The sequence below is a fragment of the Pelophylax lessonae genome, assembly GCF_965119305.1.
Source record: "Pelophylax lessonae genome assembly, chromosome: 6".
In the NCBI taxonomy this organism is placed as follows: domain Eukaryota; kingdom Metazoa; phylum Chordata; class Amphibia; order Anura; family Ranidae; genus Pelophylax; species Pelophylax lessonae.
The window spans coordinates 103,332,573-103,349,309 of NC_138773.1; the positions used below are offsets into that span (position 1 = coordinate 103,332,573).

At 40.8% G+C, this 16,737-nt stretch overlaps 1 protein-coding gene across 3 annotated transcripts in view; it reads right to left on the reverse strand.

Moving 5' to 3' along the window:
- The window catches only part of TRRAP (transformation/transcription domain associated protein), a 300,061-nt gene that overhangs the window by 70,348 nt on the left and 212,976 nt on the right, over positions 1 to 16,737 (reverse strand). For 2 of the 3 annotated variants that reach the window (XM_082261087.1, XM_082261085.1), the window contains 4 exons: positions 15,923 to 16,188; positions 10,873 to 10,973; positions 5,714 to 5,915; positions 2,644 to 2,808 (listed from right to left, as the gene is read on the reverse strand). In XM_082261087.1, the coding sequence (XP_082117213.1) occupies positions 2,644 to 2,808; positions 5,714 to 5,915; positions 10,873 to 10,973; positions 15,923 to 16,188 (734 nt within the window). The remainder of the gene's footprint in view (positions 1 to 2,643; positions 2,809 to 5,713; positions 5,916 to 10,872; positions 10,974 to 15,922; positions 16,189 to 16,737) is intronic. The other variant, XM_082261086.1, reaches the window with a different exon arrangement.

Below are 16,737 nucleotides of genomic sequence, written 5' to 3' on the forward strand. Positions count from 1 at the left end.
AATTTTCAATGGCAAACCACCACAAAATGGCCGCCAGACTACACAAACATGACTTTCGTGCTCAGAAACACACAGGCTACTGCAAAATGGCGGCACTGTGCTGCACCACGAGGGACCAAGGAGGGATCCCTAGGCCTCAAGGACAGGTCTAGGCAGGACAGGGGCCCTGGAAGGAGCACCCACCAGATACAACTCCCCACCCCTGCACAGCCGATCATCCGGTCGCCAGCGGTAGCACCCCCCCACCGCTAGCACAGCATCCTGCCCATACCCCAGGAGGTGGACCAGACCACACACACAACCCCAGCATAAGTGGAGTGGGGGTGGGGGGGGGTCGGATGGGGGGGCCAGATGAAGAGGGGTGCCTGACGGGAAGGCGGGGAAACCAGGGGTCCGACCATCCCAAGGAGGGGCCCACGTCCACCCCAATACCCTCCAGGGGGAACAGCTACTCACCATACAAGGAACCAGGTGGCCGCTGCTCCAGACAGAACCTCTTCTCCATCGAAATGGGGTGGCTGTCGGCCAGGAGGAACACTGTGACTCGGGTGGAGACCCGGTCGTATGCGACCTCGCGAGTTTAACTCGCAGGTTAACCCCCGTCCGGTGGGGCTTCGTCGTGGCCAACCTAGCATAGAGGTCTGCACGTGCTTGCTGGCTAGACTGGATTGACCACTGGATCTAGATTTTCCAGCCCGTCGCCCAATCCGGCAGTTGATCGCAGATTTCACAGAAAAAAAAAACAGGGAAAAAAATTCTATCTAAAAAGAAAAAATTGCCAGGATCAGAAATCTCCTAACTAGGCAGAAAAATAACTGAGTAACTATAGCAGAGAGAGGGAGTATACCCCCTGGGACTGCCCATTGGCATAGCCAGATTCTTTCTGCCTAGTGCTCTACTCCAGTAGGGGGCAGTATAACCAAATGGGTAGAAGGATCAGGAGCGGTGTTTGTCAATGAATGAAAGAGATATGCAGACAGCCCCTTTAACATGTTATTGGTAACGGCCTAAAACTTTTTACATTAACAAGAACACTGTCAATGCTCTTCTTCTGCTTTTGTTACTTACTGCGCAGACAAACACGTATAAACACGAGCACATTAATGGCATTTCAGAAGCCATTTCCTACTTTTTAGTATTCTGTTCAATGCACAGAACAATTATAGTGAAATATGAGGCAATTGCTACTCATTTCCATTTGCCTTTATGAAATAATTAGCCAGGGCATGAGCTCGATAATAAGATATACCCACTATTTAAATCTATTTACAGCGTGCTTTTAAACACAGCTTTAACAGTTTAGGTCCTCTGAAACCGAGGCCTCCCCGAAGCAATGCATTCACACCGCTAAGAGATAATCTCGGGCTATCAAAACACAAATAAATGGCTTCAACCCTTAAGTGTCATATAAAGGATCACATGCAAAAACCAGCAAAGTAGTTGTGTTAACGTACCCACACACAGGGAAATAATTTATTGATAGAGACTTGCAGCTTCTACCATGCTGAGAAAATTGTTCATTAACGGGAAACTTAACAGGAAACTCAACTTTCACTAAAAAATGTACAGAACATACAACTGCAGCATAAGTAATTTGAGAATATTAAAAAATGTATTTTGATTTCAAGCAGCTATGATTTATTGTAACTGTTTTTTTTTTTTTTTTTTACTGTTAAAACATTGCTTCCTTGCAACATGGTGAGCAATGGGGATTCCTCAACATTGCTTCCCCGCAACATGATGAGCACTGGGGATTCCTCAACATTGCTTCCCCGCAACATGATGAGCACTGGGGATACCTTTACAGAACTGCAGAAATGTAATTTTTCCCAATGTAACTGGATTTCTCTTACTTCACCAGGACTGACACAAATGCTAACAGGTCCAGGAAAAAAACAGAGAACTGCAGACTGCCTTCAGCTCAAAGCGCTGCCTGAAGGACCTTACACGAGAAAGTTGGCATTAGATGGGGCTGCATTGTCCACCTAGAGAACAGTAGACCAGGTGGCAGCCCTGCAAATCTGGGAAAACGGGTGTTTGATGCCTTAAAGCACTCATAGATTTACCAAAGCACACCTTGAAAGAAAAGGGTAGAACCTCAATGTTGAGGCAATATTCCTACACCTGGAGATGATGGAACGAGAAAAGTTGGTGTACCTCTCTATGGGACCATGACTAAAAGGGAAACAACCTTTCTGATAGAAATAGTGGCTAAAAGACAGCACAAACCACATCCAGGCAATGGAGGGACATTTCCTTTGGTGTAATGGAGCCAGAGAGAGTATCGGTACAATGTTGTCCTAGCAAAAGGCAGAAACTGTCTTAAGCAGAAAGGAAGTCCTGGGCCTTAACACTTGTCCCTGGAATGCTGGTAGTGGCAGGAGTTATCCAGGGCTGGCCTACAGTTTTTTTTTTTGCCAGTGTCCAACCCTACTGTAGGGGCAGTATAAACTAAAGTTGAAAGACCTTATGTGCCCCTCAATGGATGAGAAAATAATTACATGTTTGTCATATCTATCAGGACTTTAGGGTTAAGCAGTTTCCCTTCTTTGTGGGGGGGGGGGCTCTCTTTTTAGCAAAAAAAAAAAAGGGTTGGTGACATAATTTATATCTATGCATTGATGTAAGTGCAGCACAACTTACCTGGCTGATGAGGTTTAGAAGGAGTTTGCCTTCTGAGCCCACTAGACAGGTGAGAAGTTGTGGGATCCATGCCAACCACTGGATAGGTGGAACCCCAATGCAGTACTTATCTACAGCATCTGCCAGTGTGTTCTTGTCATCATCAAAGCTCAGTAGCCAGAGTACCTGAAATCAGAACATATTTCTATTGTAAATTAAACTGAGAAAAAAAGAAATCTATAAAAAGTAGTAGTGCACCTACACTTAAAAGTGATGAATTGCTCAGCTACATGTGCAATAGTTAATCACTTTTATGTTATCATTTGTGGACTGGTGGCATTAGAAAATGTTGCATGGCCAATTAAAATGGAACTAAAGTCAATGGAAAAACATTTCTGGCAGGCAGGTCATTATTGCAGAGGATATATTATCTTTTCTGAAATTAAAGCTCCTGCCTGCCAGGAATATTTCTGTAGAATTTACACTGAGCAGCATACATACGCACACACCTCAGTGTACATTTTCACCATGCCTTTGTTATCCGGATGCTATAACTCCCTTGCACATGAATGGGAGTTACGTCATCCAGGACCAGCCAATCAAAACGGCCATCACATGGTGAACCTAAAAAAAGACTGGGGTGAATTAGTGCTGAAAAAGAAGTGCCAAAGGAAACTGAATCTGTCACTTTGCTGCAGATTACTTTGGCAGGTAAACCTGCAATAATGTGCAACTATGCTATGCATAATTGCACAAAAAGACAAAACCCCTGAGCAATGACAGTAGAATTTAGGTCCACTTGAGAATATTCGCCCCCCACTGAAATCACCAGCATTTTACAACATTATAAAGTCACTCAAAGTCTAGGGCCTGTGTGAAACCACTCTTCCTCGGAATCAGGTGACAATTAAGAACAAATTTTTCTCTTTTGAGCGAGTTTAGCAGGCCTCTTGGTTCAAAAAACTGAGGAAAAATTGGTTACATGTAAATGGCTCTACAGAAAAGGTGGTTTCTTTAATTTAAGAGCCTTAAGCAGTCGAGGACACTGGGCATGCTACACAAGCCCCCAAAATGTCATTAAAGTAGTCAGAACAGGTTTAGCACATCCAGTTCCCATATGTCATGGAGGTTCTCAGATCTGAAAAGGAGGCAGAAGCTGCTGTGAAAATGTAGCAGCTCTAGAAGCTGCTGGTATCAGAAGAGAACTCTGTTTAACAACACTTTTCAGACATGAAATTGCCACATTTCACCATCTCTCTTAGACCCCCCATTCAAACAAGCGCGACTTGTCAGGCGACTTGGTCGCCTGACAAGTCGCAGTGGGTCGCCTGCCATTGATTAGCACAGGACCCGTTCTAATAAGAGCGACACAAGTCGCTCCGACTTAGAAAAAGGGTCCTGTACTACTTTGGGGCGACCTGGAGGGGACCTGCATTGACTTCAATGATATGAAGTCCGTGCATGTCGCCCAAGCAAGTAGCGTCGCCCCTGTGTGAACGGGGTCTTAAAGTGAAATTTCAGGCTTTAACTAAGCTTAAAACAGCTCCCACCCCATTTCTAACTCCTATACTAACTAACCTCTAGTCCTCAGGACCATTTAACAAGCCAGGTTTGCAAGATAAATGAAATACATCACAGGTGATATAATTTGCTGCTCAGTGATTGCAGTATTCTAGTCTGCATCTCCCCAAGGTAATACTTTAAATCTGACTTGTTAGTGGGTCCTGAGGACAGGGGTTGAGAACCACTGCTCTAGAAGAACAATGCAAATACTTATCTATTCTCAAGCCACTCCCGAGTTAGCCTATGGGTGATGTCACCGCCCAGGCATTCGAGCTGTTGTTGGCGCTCTCTCCTCTCCCCCGAAGCTGGCTACTGGGAAGATTATGTGACCACACTGATTCGCCCTGAAAAATAAGCATCTTGCTTCTACAGGGCAGTTAGTATAGGAGTTAGAATGGGGTGGGAGCAATTTTAGGCTTAGATAGATCCTGGAATTCCACTTTAAACAAATATCTTTCTGCGTTTTTTTTTTTTTTCATTTATTTTTATATTACCTGTTAATATTTAAACTTTTGTTAAAGTTTGTTTGTTCATTTATTTAGTGCTAAAAGTGCAAAATTTAAAAAAAAAAAAAAAAAAAAAAAAAAAAAAAAGTATCGGTCAAAAAAAAAAAAAAAAGAAAAAAAAAGGGTTTTTTCCCTGTAGGGATTGCGATAAAAAATACATTTTTTTTTTTGTAGGACAATATCACAGAAAGAAAGCCTTGTTTTTCCTTAAAGTCATAATAAGAGTCCTTTTTTTTTTTTTAAATAACAAGAACGTTATACTTACCTACTCTGTGCAATGGTTTTGCACAGAGCAGCCCCAATACTCTGTCCAGTGGGCCCATGTGCCTTTAAGGAGGCAAACCTGCCCTCAATATATCTGTTACTATACATACAGTATGTGCTTCTTCTATGGAGGCTCTCAAAATGTATAGAGTTAGGACTGCAGATAATACAGGGGTGCCTTGTTGTGGCCTCTTCTCCTCTATTCACAATAAATAAAAGCACAAAAACTCAAGGGTCTTTGTCCGTGTGTTTTTTGCAAGGAAAAGTGACTACATGTTGTATGTCCATACTTTCAGGAGATCCAGAGATGTAGCTAGCGGAGTTACACACAAATCTTAATATTTCCTGTCAAAATTGAGCTTGACTCTACCCTCTCCAACTTTTTTAGCTCCTCAATAAGTCAACAAGGCAGAAAGGTAGGGAAGATGGGGGGTTTGGAGTTATGTCAATGAAAAAGTGCCCCCAGTCAAACAGGCCATCAGTGTAAAAGTACCCACAGTTACACAGGTGGTCGGTGTTAAAGTGCCCCAAATTACACTGGTGATCAAAAACCTCATTACACTGTAGGTTTTTTGCACCACTTATTATGTCTATGTATTTTGCTGGACACGGGTCCAAGCAAGTTTGCATTTGTTCAAATAGGTCTCGTTTGTAGTTTCCGTAATCCTATGGTGTTTTCCTACAACCTCAACATGGTTTTATTAAAAAAAAAAAAAATAAATAAATAAATAGGGATTAGATTGGGCAGGAACACATACCTTTGCCAAATACTTCCTGGACTTGCTCTCATTTTGATGGCGGCATGCATGGAGGTAGCAGGTAATAGCGGATACACCCAGATGCAGTTGGCGTTCTTTCACAAAAATGTTCTCTAGGTAGTCCCCCCACATGGCCCATGCTTTAACCAGGACATCATGCATCTGCACCGCAGCAGAAAATGCCTTGTTTGCATCTTCAGACCTTATAAGAGACATACATATTTTCCCATTAGAGTTAGAATAAAGTGATAAAAGCCAACAGATATTACCATTAAAACAAACCCCACACAAGTCAGTTGGAGGCATACAGGCTCATTTAAACATCATTACAAAGCTGCATTACTAAATCGCTTCCAGCTATATCAAGGGGCCAAGAGTACTAAGAAATGTTTTAATATTCGTCATACATTTATAACTGATTAATTGGACCATTACTAACTCATTTATGAATCCTGACTAATTATTTCCACAAATATGTATTTGCATATTTATTCTCTAAATGAAGAATTATTACGAGGAGGATTGTGGTAAACAAACACAATGGTAAATGTATACAGTTCCTTTAATAAAATATCAATATTAGCTCTAAAGTCGAATCCTGAAGCGAAGCCCTATAATATACTTCGATTTTGTGTTCTGTACAAACTGTTAGGGTCCTTTCACATGGAGCGGACCATTTTTTGATCCGCGCCGGCACTTTTTTTTTTTTCTTACGGACACGGATGACACTTGTGTCATCCAGTCCGTATGTCCGTTTATCATCCCATCCGTTTGTGGATGATAAACGGAGATAATGTATGCCAATGGGATTGCGGATGTAAGCGGATGACACTGCTGATATCCGTTTTTGCGTCCGTTCTGTTTTTTAAACAGAAGAAAAATAGGGTTCTCTTCCGTTCCAAAAACTGAACTGATAGGAAAGGACACAAATTGGATGTCAGGGGATGGTCATCCGCTGACATCCGCAATCCCATTGACATGCATTATGTCCGTTTTTCATCCGCAATCTGATGGGATGAAAAACGGACATACGGAACGCCCGTGTGAAAGGACCTTTAGAGGGTAGATTCCAAAATTACCCCCAACATATAAATAATCCCTCTAGAGTCCCCTTTATCCTTTTAAGAGTCAGAACCACTAACTTTTAGATGAAGAAGCCAATATATGCTGCCTGGATTTTCAGCGATCGGGTTTCCACGGAAACAGACACTAATATGTCCTTTTCAATTTGACCCATGAACCCTGCAGCCCCACCCATAACATCACCTACAAGAAACCAGATCGCTGACTTACTGGGCAATGTATAATGGCTTTTGCATCAGTAGGCAAGTATTTTTTACTAAAAGGATGGTGAGGGCCTGCCTCTGTATCAAAATCCCAGATGGTTTTTAGATCTCTTTGGAAGTCCAGAGGTAATTTCTACACATGGCAGTTCCCAGATCTTGCTAGGATACCATCAGTGTCACTGTAGCTGCAGCTTTCAACTCAAGAGAAGAAAGAGGTAGGACAGCTGGTCTAAAAAACTAAGTTACAACTTCCAAGTACAGGCAATGTTTGATTATGTGGAACAGAAAAGATCGGATTTGGGAAACAGCAACAGAATAGTAACACGATAAATCTTTTCTATCCATAAACAATTATATTTAAATTCTGTTCCATATATTGACAACTTAAATGCGTAGTTTAGAAGATAAAAAAAAAGTGGCAAAAGGTTTCTCTCCCACAGGCCCCATGAAAAAATTTGATTGGTAAGCATCTCTTAGAAACCTTTTGACCCTTCTCCACCACTGAGCATGCAGTGAAACCAGGCCATGGACAATTATGGCTGGCCCATCTCCCTTTCTTGTGGAGCATTTTGGTTTCAAACTATATTTACAACTACAAAACAACTCAAGTGAAATGTAAAAGGCAATGGCTAAAATAATATTTCTTTTATATCAATAAAATGCTCTTAGCGTCAGTGTATCGCCGGTAATAAAAAAAAAAAAAATATATATAAAGCAGGGGTCTCCAAACTTTCCAAACAAAGGAGCCAGTTTACTGCCCTTCAAACTTTAGAGGGCTTGGACTGTGGCCAGTGGGAGTAGAAAATGTCCTGGCATTAGTGGGAATAAACAATGCCATAGGCTTGGTGGTCAGTGGGAGTTAACAAAAAAATACATCATTGGTGTTAGTGGGATGAAGAGCGCACCATCATTGGTGTCAATGGGAGCAATAGTACCCCATAATTGTTTGTGGGAGAATTAATTCCCCATCTCTGGTATCAGTGGGAGGAATAGTACCCCTATTGTTGGTGTCAGTGGAAAAAATAGTGCCACAAGGGCCAGATATAGGTAAGCAAAGGGTCACAATAGGCCCCTGAACCGCAGTTTGGAGAACCATGATATAAAGAATCAATAAAATAATAGCTGAGGTGCACTGTTTAATTGATGGAAAGAATTTAAACAGCATATTACAGAACGAAAAACTATCTCCACCCCCTCCCCCGTGCTGCTACCAGTACTTAAGAAAGCATGATGCATAAGCTAATAACTTTAGCTGACAGCAAGTCTATTAAAAAGCTAATTAGCCCTAATATAGCAGAACCAATTTCTTTCCTTGCTTTAGAGAAGGGAAAATTAGAGAAGGAAGGAAGAAAAAACACCTTGCTCTCCCGTGAACTGGGAAGTTCAGCAGTGCTATTACTGAGGGAGCAGGCTGATAAATGAGTCACTTTATCAACACTTTCTCTTTCTAACCAGATTTGTCACAAAGCCTTCCCTTTCTTTGTCCTCGCCTGAGCGATCTATCACACTGACACCTCTGATGACTTTCTTCATACTTGTGCTATCACCTTGTTCACAAACTAGGAGGTAAAGAAAAATGGGCGGCCAAAGCTGACCTTTACAGGACTGTCGTGTGCAGTCTTTCTTAAAAACGTATGCTCAGATTAAGGGTTTACTTTCCTAAAATTCAAACACCTATATGTTGCTAGTTCTGACCCTTTTTTAGTAAAGCAGGTAGGTCACCCTGCTAAGGTTTGGTGTCACTACATGAGGGATATGAGAAATTTTAACATGCATTCACTTTTTAAGTTACACTATTCCTTTATTTTTTTTGTCACATTCTGGATAAAGGAAGGGTTGGACCCCAATACGTCTGTACTGCTGTCTTTGATCTCAATGGACACATCGCCCCTTATCTAGGTTTTTGTTGTGAGCCAATCGTCCCAGATCCCCTCTTGGAAATGCATACCGTTTCCCAAAGAGATTCAACATTTTTTTTTTTTTTAACAATATTGTTAATAAAAAGATGTTGATTTTTTTTCAAAAAACAACTTTACCAAAATTCAGGAGTATTTAGAAATGGGGACATTTCCAGAACAATGGTTTCTAAAAATATAGTACTATTGGCAGTTACAATCTTTTGCAAACGAAACGTGGAGACAACTAAAGGAATGCGAAGGATGCCTTGCCCTCATAAAATAAAAAATGTCGTTCAGCTGCTGTAGCTGAAGTCCAATCACGATGCCTAGGTTCACAGATGTGGGGAGATTTGAAGCTGTTTTGTAGTGTGATTTCAAAGAACAGCTGCAGTGCGAGTTGATGCAATTCTGATTTTTTTTTCATGCGATTTGGATACAGCTGTGATTTCTGTCCTTGGGTCCCTCTCTCTCTCTCAGCAAATAGTACTAGAAAATGGGCTGGAATGGTGTTACTTAAGGACAAATAAGAATTCTGCCTGCAGTTTCCATTTAATTCTATGGAGCTCAAAATTGCTGCACTAAAAACACACACGAGACCCTTTTTCAAATTGCATCGGAACTGCGCTACATAAAGGTGAACAGCCACCACAGAAAATCCTGTTATTTCACTTGTTATGAATTTCCATGGGCTCTGGAACACATCTGAAATCGCATCAGTGTGAACCATGGCTAAGAAATACTGCTGAAGAGTTGGCACAGCTTGCATACTGTATATCAAGAGGGAATATGGATAATTGCACATATACACACATAAAGAAAGAAAGAATTTGTGAAAACATTTGCATTAATGCAAACCCATCACAATCAAACTGAGCCTCTTCAGTAATTTGTGTAGGCAGGAGCCAAATTCAGTTACAAATGCACATCAAAATGATGAGTAGAATTGAAGATAAAGATAGCTGAATTCTTCTACACATTTTGTAACCGTTGAACATGGCCCATTCCACCTGCTAAACCTCCATATTGGTCAGTCTGGTTGGCCAACTCCATTCAGGACCAATAGGAAGGTTTGAGAAAGAAAAGCAGACAGCTAAAGCTGAAATTTGACATGGAGAAAAGACTTGAAATAAAAAGTAAATAACTTCATCTACCTAGAACTATAATCATTCTGATATGTGGCTTTCAATGCATGAAACCCCTGCTTATGAATTTTTTCATCTTATGCTCAGCTTAAATTTCCCAGATTGGGGTTTACTTTAACCACTTCCCACCGTACGTCCTTGGGTTTCAGTGGTTATTCCAGGATGATACCTGCACCTACAGGCATCATCCCGATATCATTCTTTGCAGCCGGCGATCCCCTTTTAGGCAAAAGTGATCTGAGTGGCTAATAAGCCACTCGATCACTTCTGCTGGTCCCACTCCCTCTCCCAGGCTCTCCGCTCCCATGCCGATGGCTGCCGGGACAGAGAGAAAGCAACTGATGTCATTCTCCTCTCTCTGTAACCCTGAAAACCGGGAACAACGCATATTAGTCACTTCCGGTTCTGCCCCCTTGTTTACCTGTCCATCAGCGGCCAGAGATCGGTCGGATCAGCTGCATGGGGGTCCAGAGGAGAGATTTGGGGGTCTAATAGACCCTAAACCTCTCCATTAAGAGGACCTGTCATGGCCCATGCTGTCACAAGGGATGTTGCTCATCCCCTGTGATATCAATAAAGTTTGTACAAAAAAATAAATAATAAATAAAATTAAGAAAAAATGTAAAAAAAAGTTTAAAAAAAAAAAAAAAAAAAAAAAACGGGTTTTAATAACAGCTGTGCAAATACAGTGTGACATAGAAAATTGCAACACACAACATTTCATTCTATAGGGTCTTTGCTAAAAAAATGTATGTATGTTTGGGGGTTTCTAATAATCTTGGGAAGGAGGTGGATAAAAAGGTCATCCATTTAGCAATCTGTTGTAAACGTACTTGTTAATCTGAGCCAAAAACATTCCCTTCAATGCATAGAACTCAGCAGTCATCTCCTTTGTAAAGTATTTCAAGTTGGTTGATTCAATCACCTCCAGACCCTGTAAGGTAAAAAGAAAAAAATAACACCTAATTATTGAGCCAACAATTCTATCAAAAGGGCGAACTGCAAGATTAAAAGACTTTGGCACAATCACCAAATAAAGGATAACTAAAGCGCAAGAAAAAAAAATGATTGTATATGCATTCCTTTTTCTTTTGTCAGGCAAGGTAAGAACATTTTAAGCAAGCACAAAAAACACACACACATTGGTCTGACCAGAAATGCATTGTGTTTGTCATTGGGAGCTACAGTGAAGATAAGAATAGGATTGTTGTACACACTGTAAAATCTATTATTCTGAGTTAATTGAGGGGTGTAGGAGGTCTTCAAAGTGGTAGTAAAAGCCCTATTCTTTACTTGTACCTACAGGTAAGTTTAAATCAGGCTTACCTGTAGGTACAATGAATATCTCCTAAATGTACCCCATTTAGGAGATATTCACATGGACAATAACCGATAAGGTCCCCTGTGCATGCGCAGTAGTGCTCTGCATTCCAGGGCATACAGTATGCGGTAGAAAGCAGAGCGCCACACGGCGCACAGGGCTCCCATTACATCATTGCGGCTTTGACCATTCAAATGGATGGAGTCCGCAAACCTGGAAGGAAAACTGGGGGGAAGATGGAAGCGCCAGGGGAGGCATTACAGCACTGCGCTATTTGCAGGTAAGATTGTAATATTATGCCAGTATACGGTGCATACTATCACCTTATGGCACAACGCTGCAGGGGGCCCAATTGTTTAAGTTTTTGAGGGGTGGTTTACTACTTCTTTGAAACTTCAGGTAATACTGTTACCTACAGGAGAATTAGACCCAGGCACACATAAAAACTGTAGGCGAACCAAGCATAATGCCTCCTACCAGCATGCCTCAGTTTTGCAATAAAGCAGTACCGAGAGCATGATCATAAACACAGAGGATCATAAACACAGAGGATCATAAACACAAAGGGGTGGGACCTTCGTCCCTCAATGGACTCCAAGAAAATAATTTATGGGGAGTGTAAAAGTACTATTTTCTATCTCATACATTGATCCAAAAGTAGTCCAACTAAGGGGTCGCAGCAACACAGAAGAAAAAATGGGGCTGACATGTTCACCTGGGAGAATTTGGGAGAATATGTACCAGAACAACATGTGCAAAAACAGTTGCTTCATCCTGAAAAGCCCAACACTCAGATCTAGTAGAAAGAAAAGGCCGGAACCCAAACTTTGAGACCATAAGCTTGCATGTTTAAAAAGGAAAAGGTTTGGGACTTTGAATGAAGCACGTGACACATAACTGGTAAAATGGTCAAATGCATGATGGCACATTTATTCTTTCAGATTTAAGGATGGAGGCGTATGACTATAGTATGTCAGGGGCCTCATTTAAAGACCTAAAACCCCTCCATATACCCATATGCTTATATGATGATCTGCTGGAGCCAACTAAAAATGGTAGAATAAGAAACCAATGTACCCTTAGGACTCATTGACACTTGTGGATGGTGGGTTTTTTTTTACTCAAGTTGGACAGAGGGGGTAAACATGAACCCCCAAAAAAAAAATTATACTTTGGTATGTTTGTAGGACAGTAATGCTGAAGGCAACCCAGTCATTGAATGAGGCCAACCTGCAACCACTCTGCAACTGAGTGTAATGCATGCGGTTGCAGCATGGTGGTCCTGCATTTTAAGGGTTAAAACAGATGGTGAGGAGGCAACATAATGCAGCCTCACTGCTTGTCAAATTACTATAAAAAGGGATCCACCATAGACGGATTATCAGAGGGGTGGCACGGTCTGACGCACTCTAAATTTAGACTTACAAACACAAAAGGCAAACCGTCTTCCTGAAAGGATAGACTCTCAGCCTGAGCACCCAGGCAATGAATGCAAATTTCCTTTTGATGAACTGGAGCCAGACAAAGAAATGAAAGAACAATGTCCTGGTTGGGGTTAAGAAGAAACAGCCATAGGCAAGCAGTCCTGGGTCTCAACACCACCTTGTTTCTAAGCAAAACCAGAAAGGGTTCCTTGAAGGATAAGTCCACCGAATCAGACATTCATTTTCCAGAATTGCTGGCTACAAGAAATATGACCTACTGGGAGAAATTAGAGATAGGAATATGGGTTGCAAACAGTGGTTTCAGAGGGGCAGAGAACCCAGAGGGGCATAAACCATTGAGTCACAGTGGAAAGTGGAGTGGGTTGCATAGAAGAAGATTTTTTGTACAAAGGCCTTAAAGAGCAAGAGGCAAACGGATCTGATCATCAAGGTTCCTGACAACCTGCCTAAATTATAATTACTCCCTTTGCCCCTACCCTGTATAAAATCAAAATCAAAAAGTGAAGTTCTACTGTTTTAAAGTGATTTCTAGTAAGGTTAACTGTTCCTATACAAAAAAAAAAAAAATCTACCTTTAGCCTTGAATGTATTTACATTTGATGCAGTACCTTCCTCATATGCAACATTCCTTTTTCTGTAGCCTATTGGCTGCATATCTGATTTAAGAATGCTAAGGTTTATACCACCTACTCTACCTGATAATTGCTATTCTCAGGATCTTACTGAGCACTGCAGTCACTATAGGAGGGATCGCTACTGTGGTGTTCATGGTTCTTCTGATGACCTGCCGGGGAGTTAACTATACCCAAATACCTGCAGTGCAAGGATCTTCTGGCTCCTACTTTAATTTTCTGTGGATCTGTATCCCCCCCCCCCCCACCACCACCTTTCCTGCTGCCTACTGATGCCTCCTCACTTCCTGTGCTGCTTGCCGTCTGTATATGCATGGCATTTTTTTAGGCACGGCTTACAATGTAGGTCTGCTTTAAGATAAGGAGAATGGGGAGGTCTTTATGTGGTGGTATCCCCTTCCCCTTCTTTTCATAAGTGAATGATGAAGGAAGAAAACCCTCTGGGATTCTACTGTCATTCCTAGACCTATCATTAATAAACCGTTTCGGGCTTAGGCATTCCAGGCAACATTATCTTACAAAATGCGCTTGCAAAGCTCCCAGGAAATTATTCCATGAAAAGAGGCAGAGTCCTACAGAGAAAACACTGCAGCTAATGGGTCCTTGCACAAGGTTAAACCAGGCTTGTCAAATTAACACTTCAGGATTTGGTAATTGGCTTTTTTTTTTTTAGCAGTGCTCCCTACTGACTCTGCTCACTCCATCATCTGACCCTGGTCTGGTTACTGTCTAGCTCAGGAACCGATAAACTTGCGGGCTGTTTATACACTTAAACTAATCTCCTAATGGCAGGATATCAAAGACTCTCTGCTGCGTTATTCTTTTATCTTCTTAGAATGATCAGATCATTTTTTTTTGCAGGATCATTTCATCTGATAAATAAATGTACGTTATATGACAGATTGGTAAACTTTCGCTTATACATTCAACATGCCAAATTGGTCACAATTTTCCCATTAAAAGAACATTAAATGTAAAAGTGAAACAGCACAAAAAAACTTACTTATACACCTTGACAGATATTTTAGATTGAATTTGTATGAGCTGAGAGTGAGTTCAACCATATATTTTACATCAGCTAATGCATTTTTCATTAGACTTCAAGTGAAACATTGGTCAGCACTTTTTCTTTTGCCTTGCATAGCGTAATGAAGTTAAAACATGTGTCATGTTTCTTACTGCCATCTGTGTTCCTGTTTTAGAGATTGCACTTTATTAGCTTATAATTCCCGCACTGCGCTCTAATCTCGCATAAAGTGGTCATATCAATGTATGTGCGAGTCCACTATACCAAATGGTATCTGGGTGGGTGGGTGAACCACTTGGCAGCAATAGATCAAAACTTTACTTCTACAGCAAGCTTGACCACAGTTGTACAGAACAATGATTATACCAATTGGATATTACGTCAACAGTGCATACCCTGTAGCAGGGTGGTATGGGAAAAATTGCTGTATGGGATGGTATATGGATATCAAATGTGTTGGTATTGACACCAACAAGTCTACCTATAACTTAGGGGTTGCTGCTGCCAACAGCCCTAAAAGTGTACATATAGTACTAGGTAGTATAATAAATATTACCTACAGCGTATACCTGAATATAGGGGGTGTCTGATACCACCTATATATTATTCCCATGTGCTTAATAAACCACAAAAAAATGAATTGTGCATACACTGTGCTAAATTTGACTTTGCAGTCATAAACAATAATAATGCACACGCTGAATCCCGTGTGCTTGCTTAACCAATTATATAAAGTGCATAGGCTGTGCTTATTTTGGTTAATACAAACAAAATAATATATACTTTATATAAATAAATATTAATAAGGCAGTGATAAAAAGTTCATTAAAAAGTCCAATAGAACAGAAGAAAAGTGCTTAGTGCAAAAAGATAGTGTCCATATATTACAAAAATAAATACTAATTCCAAGTGCCTGTTCTAATTTCAGTGTTGGTGTTTGTTCAAATCAACAGTGCAATAGTGGTGTCACCCTCCGTGCTCCTGTATACATGAGGTAGGCAATGCAAACTCACCAGATGTTGTTGACCCAATATTACATAAATTTCCAGCTTTTCACCCCTAGAGGTTAATCACAGCAGCAACCCATTTCTTCATCAATTACAAAGATTGAGTGCTTTTCATTCCCAATGATTATACCAAACCTTCTTGAGACAGATCATGATCATGATCCCAATACCCCTCTGCAACATGTTTCAGGTCTTTGGAATATTGAAACCACAAAAGAACACAAGGTACGCACTATTCGCTCTGGATAGTAAAAGCTTGCTTACATCAATACTTTTAGACGGGGGCCCTGTCTTCTTTTGTGTTTCCGGTGTTTAAGGCCTAAAACAAACACATTCATAATGTAGATTTTGTATTCGTGACATAAAATACCCTTAAAAACATTTTACACGTGAAGCCTATAGCTGATGTAACCTGTCATTGTACCCATTACTCCTCCACTCAGAAGCTTACCTGCATGCATTCATTCTTCCCCATGACTCCAGCCAGCTGTAGGTAACATTTGACCTGCTGTCGGATCTTCTGGAAACAGTCTACGATGGGTACTGTAGGGATGGTGTGAATACGGCTCAGAATGTCCAGTGCTACATTCACCAGTCCTTGTTTCCTGGCAATCTTTCCATACTGGATGATAGCAGAGGCCGAGGCGTGCACACCCAGCATTGCATTGTTGGAGCTTGGATCATGTTGAGTGCTGTTGTCATATGCATTCACTATAGCTATCAGGGGACAATAAGTTACTACGGGTGATTCATTCATAAACTGGAAGCAATTGATTTTAAAATGTGTATGGCAGATTATTAGCTTGATAACTACAAACATGGAAAATACACAACAATATATCAACAATTTACAGAATATAAACTTAATAGGTCTAGCTCTTGTAGTCTATAATGAAGTATATTCTTGTGTTTGCTTTTGCATGGTATTAGAAAATAGCACAGAAACTCTTTCGCCAATGGCATGTGTACCCCTAAGGCCCATGTCACACTGACAATTTTGGTAGTGATTCGTAAAAGGTAAAGATATGCACTTTTTAGCAGTTTTTTTTTTTTTTTTTTTTTTTTGTGCTAGATGAAAAAAGAAATGGCAGTAAAAACAAAAGATCTGTGTTGCTAAAATTCCAGGCATTTTGTAGGTCAATTACTAAACAACTGACCTTGCATTTGAAGCTAGTGACAGAATGCCCAGATTTAAAGCTACTTGGGTTATCCAGCAATTTGCAGTTGTATAGATAAGCACTGTAGCCAGCTACAATGATCAAAACT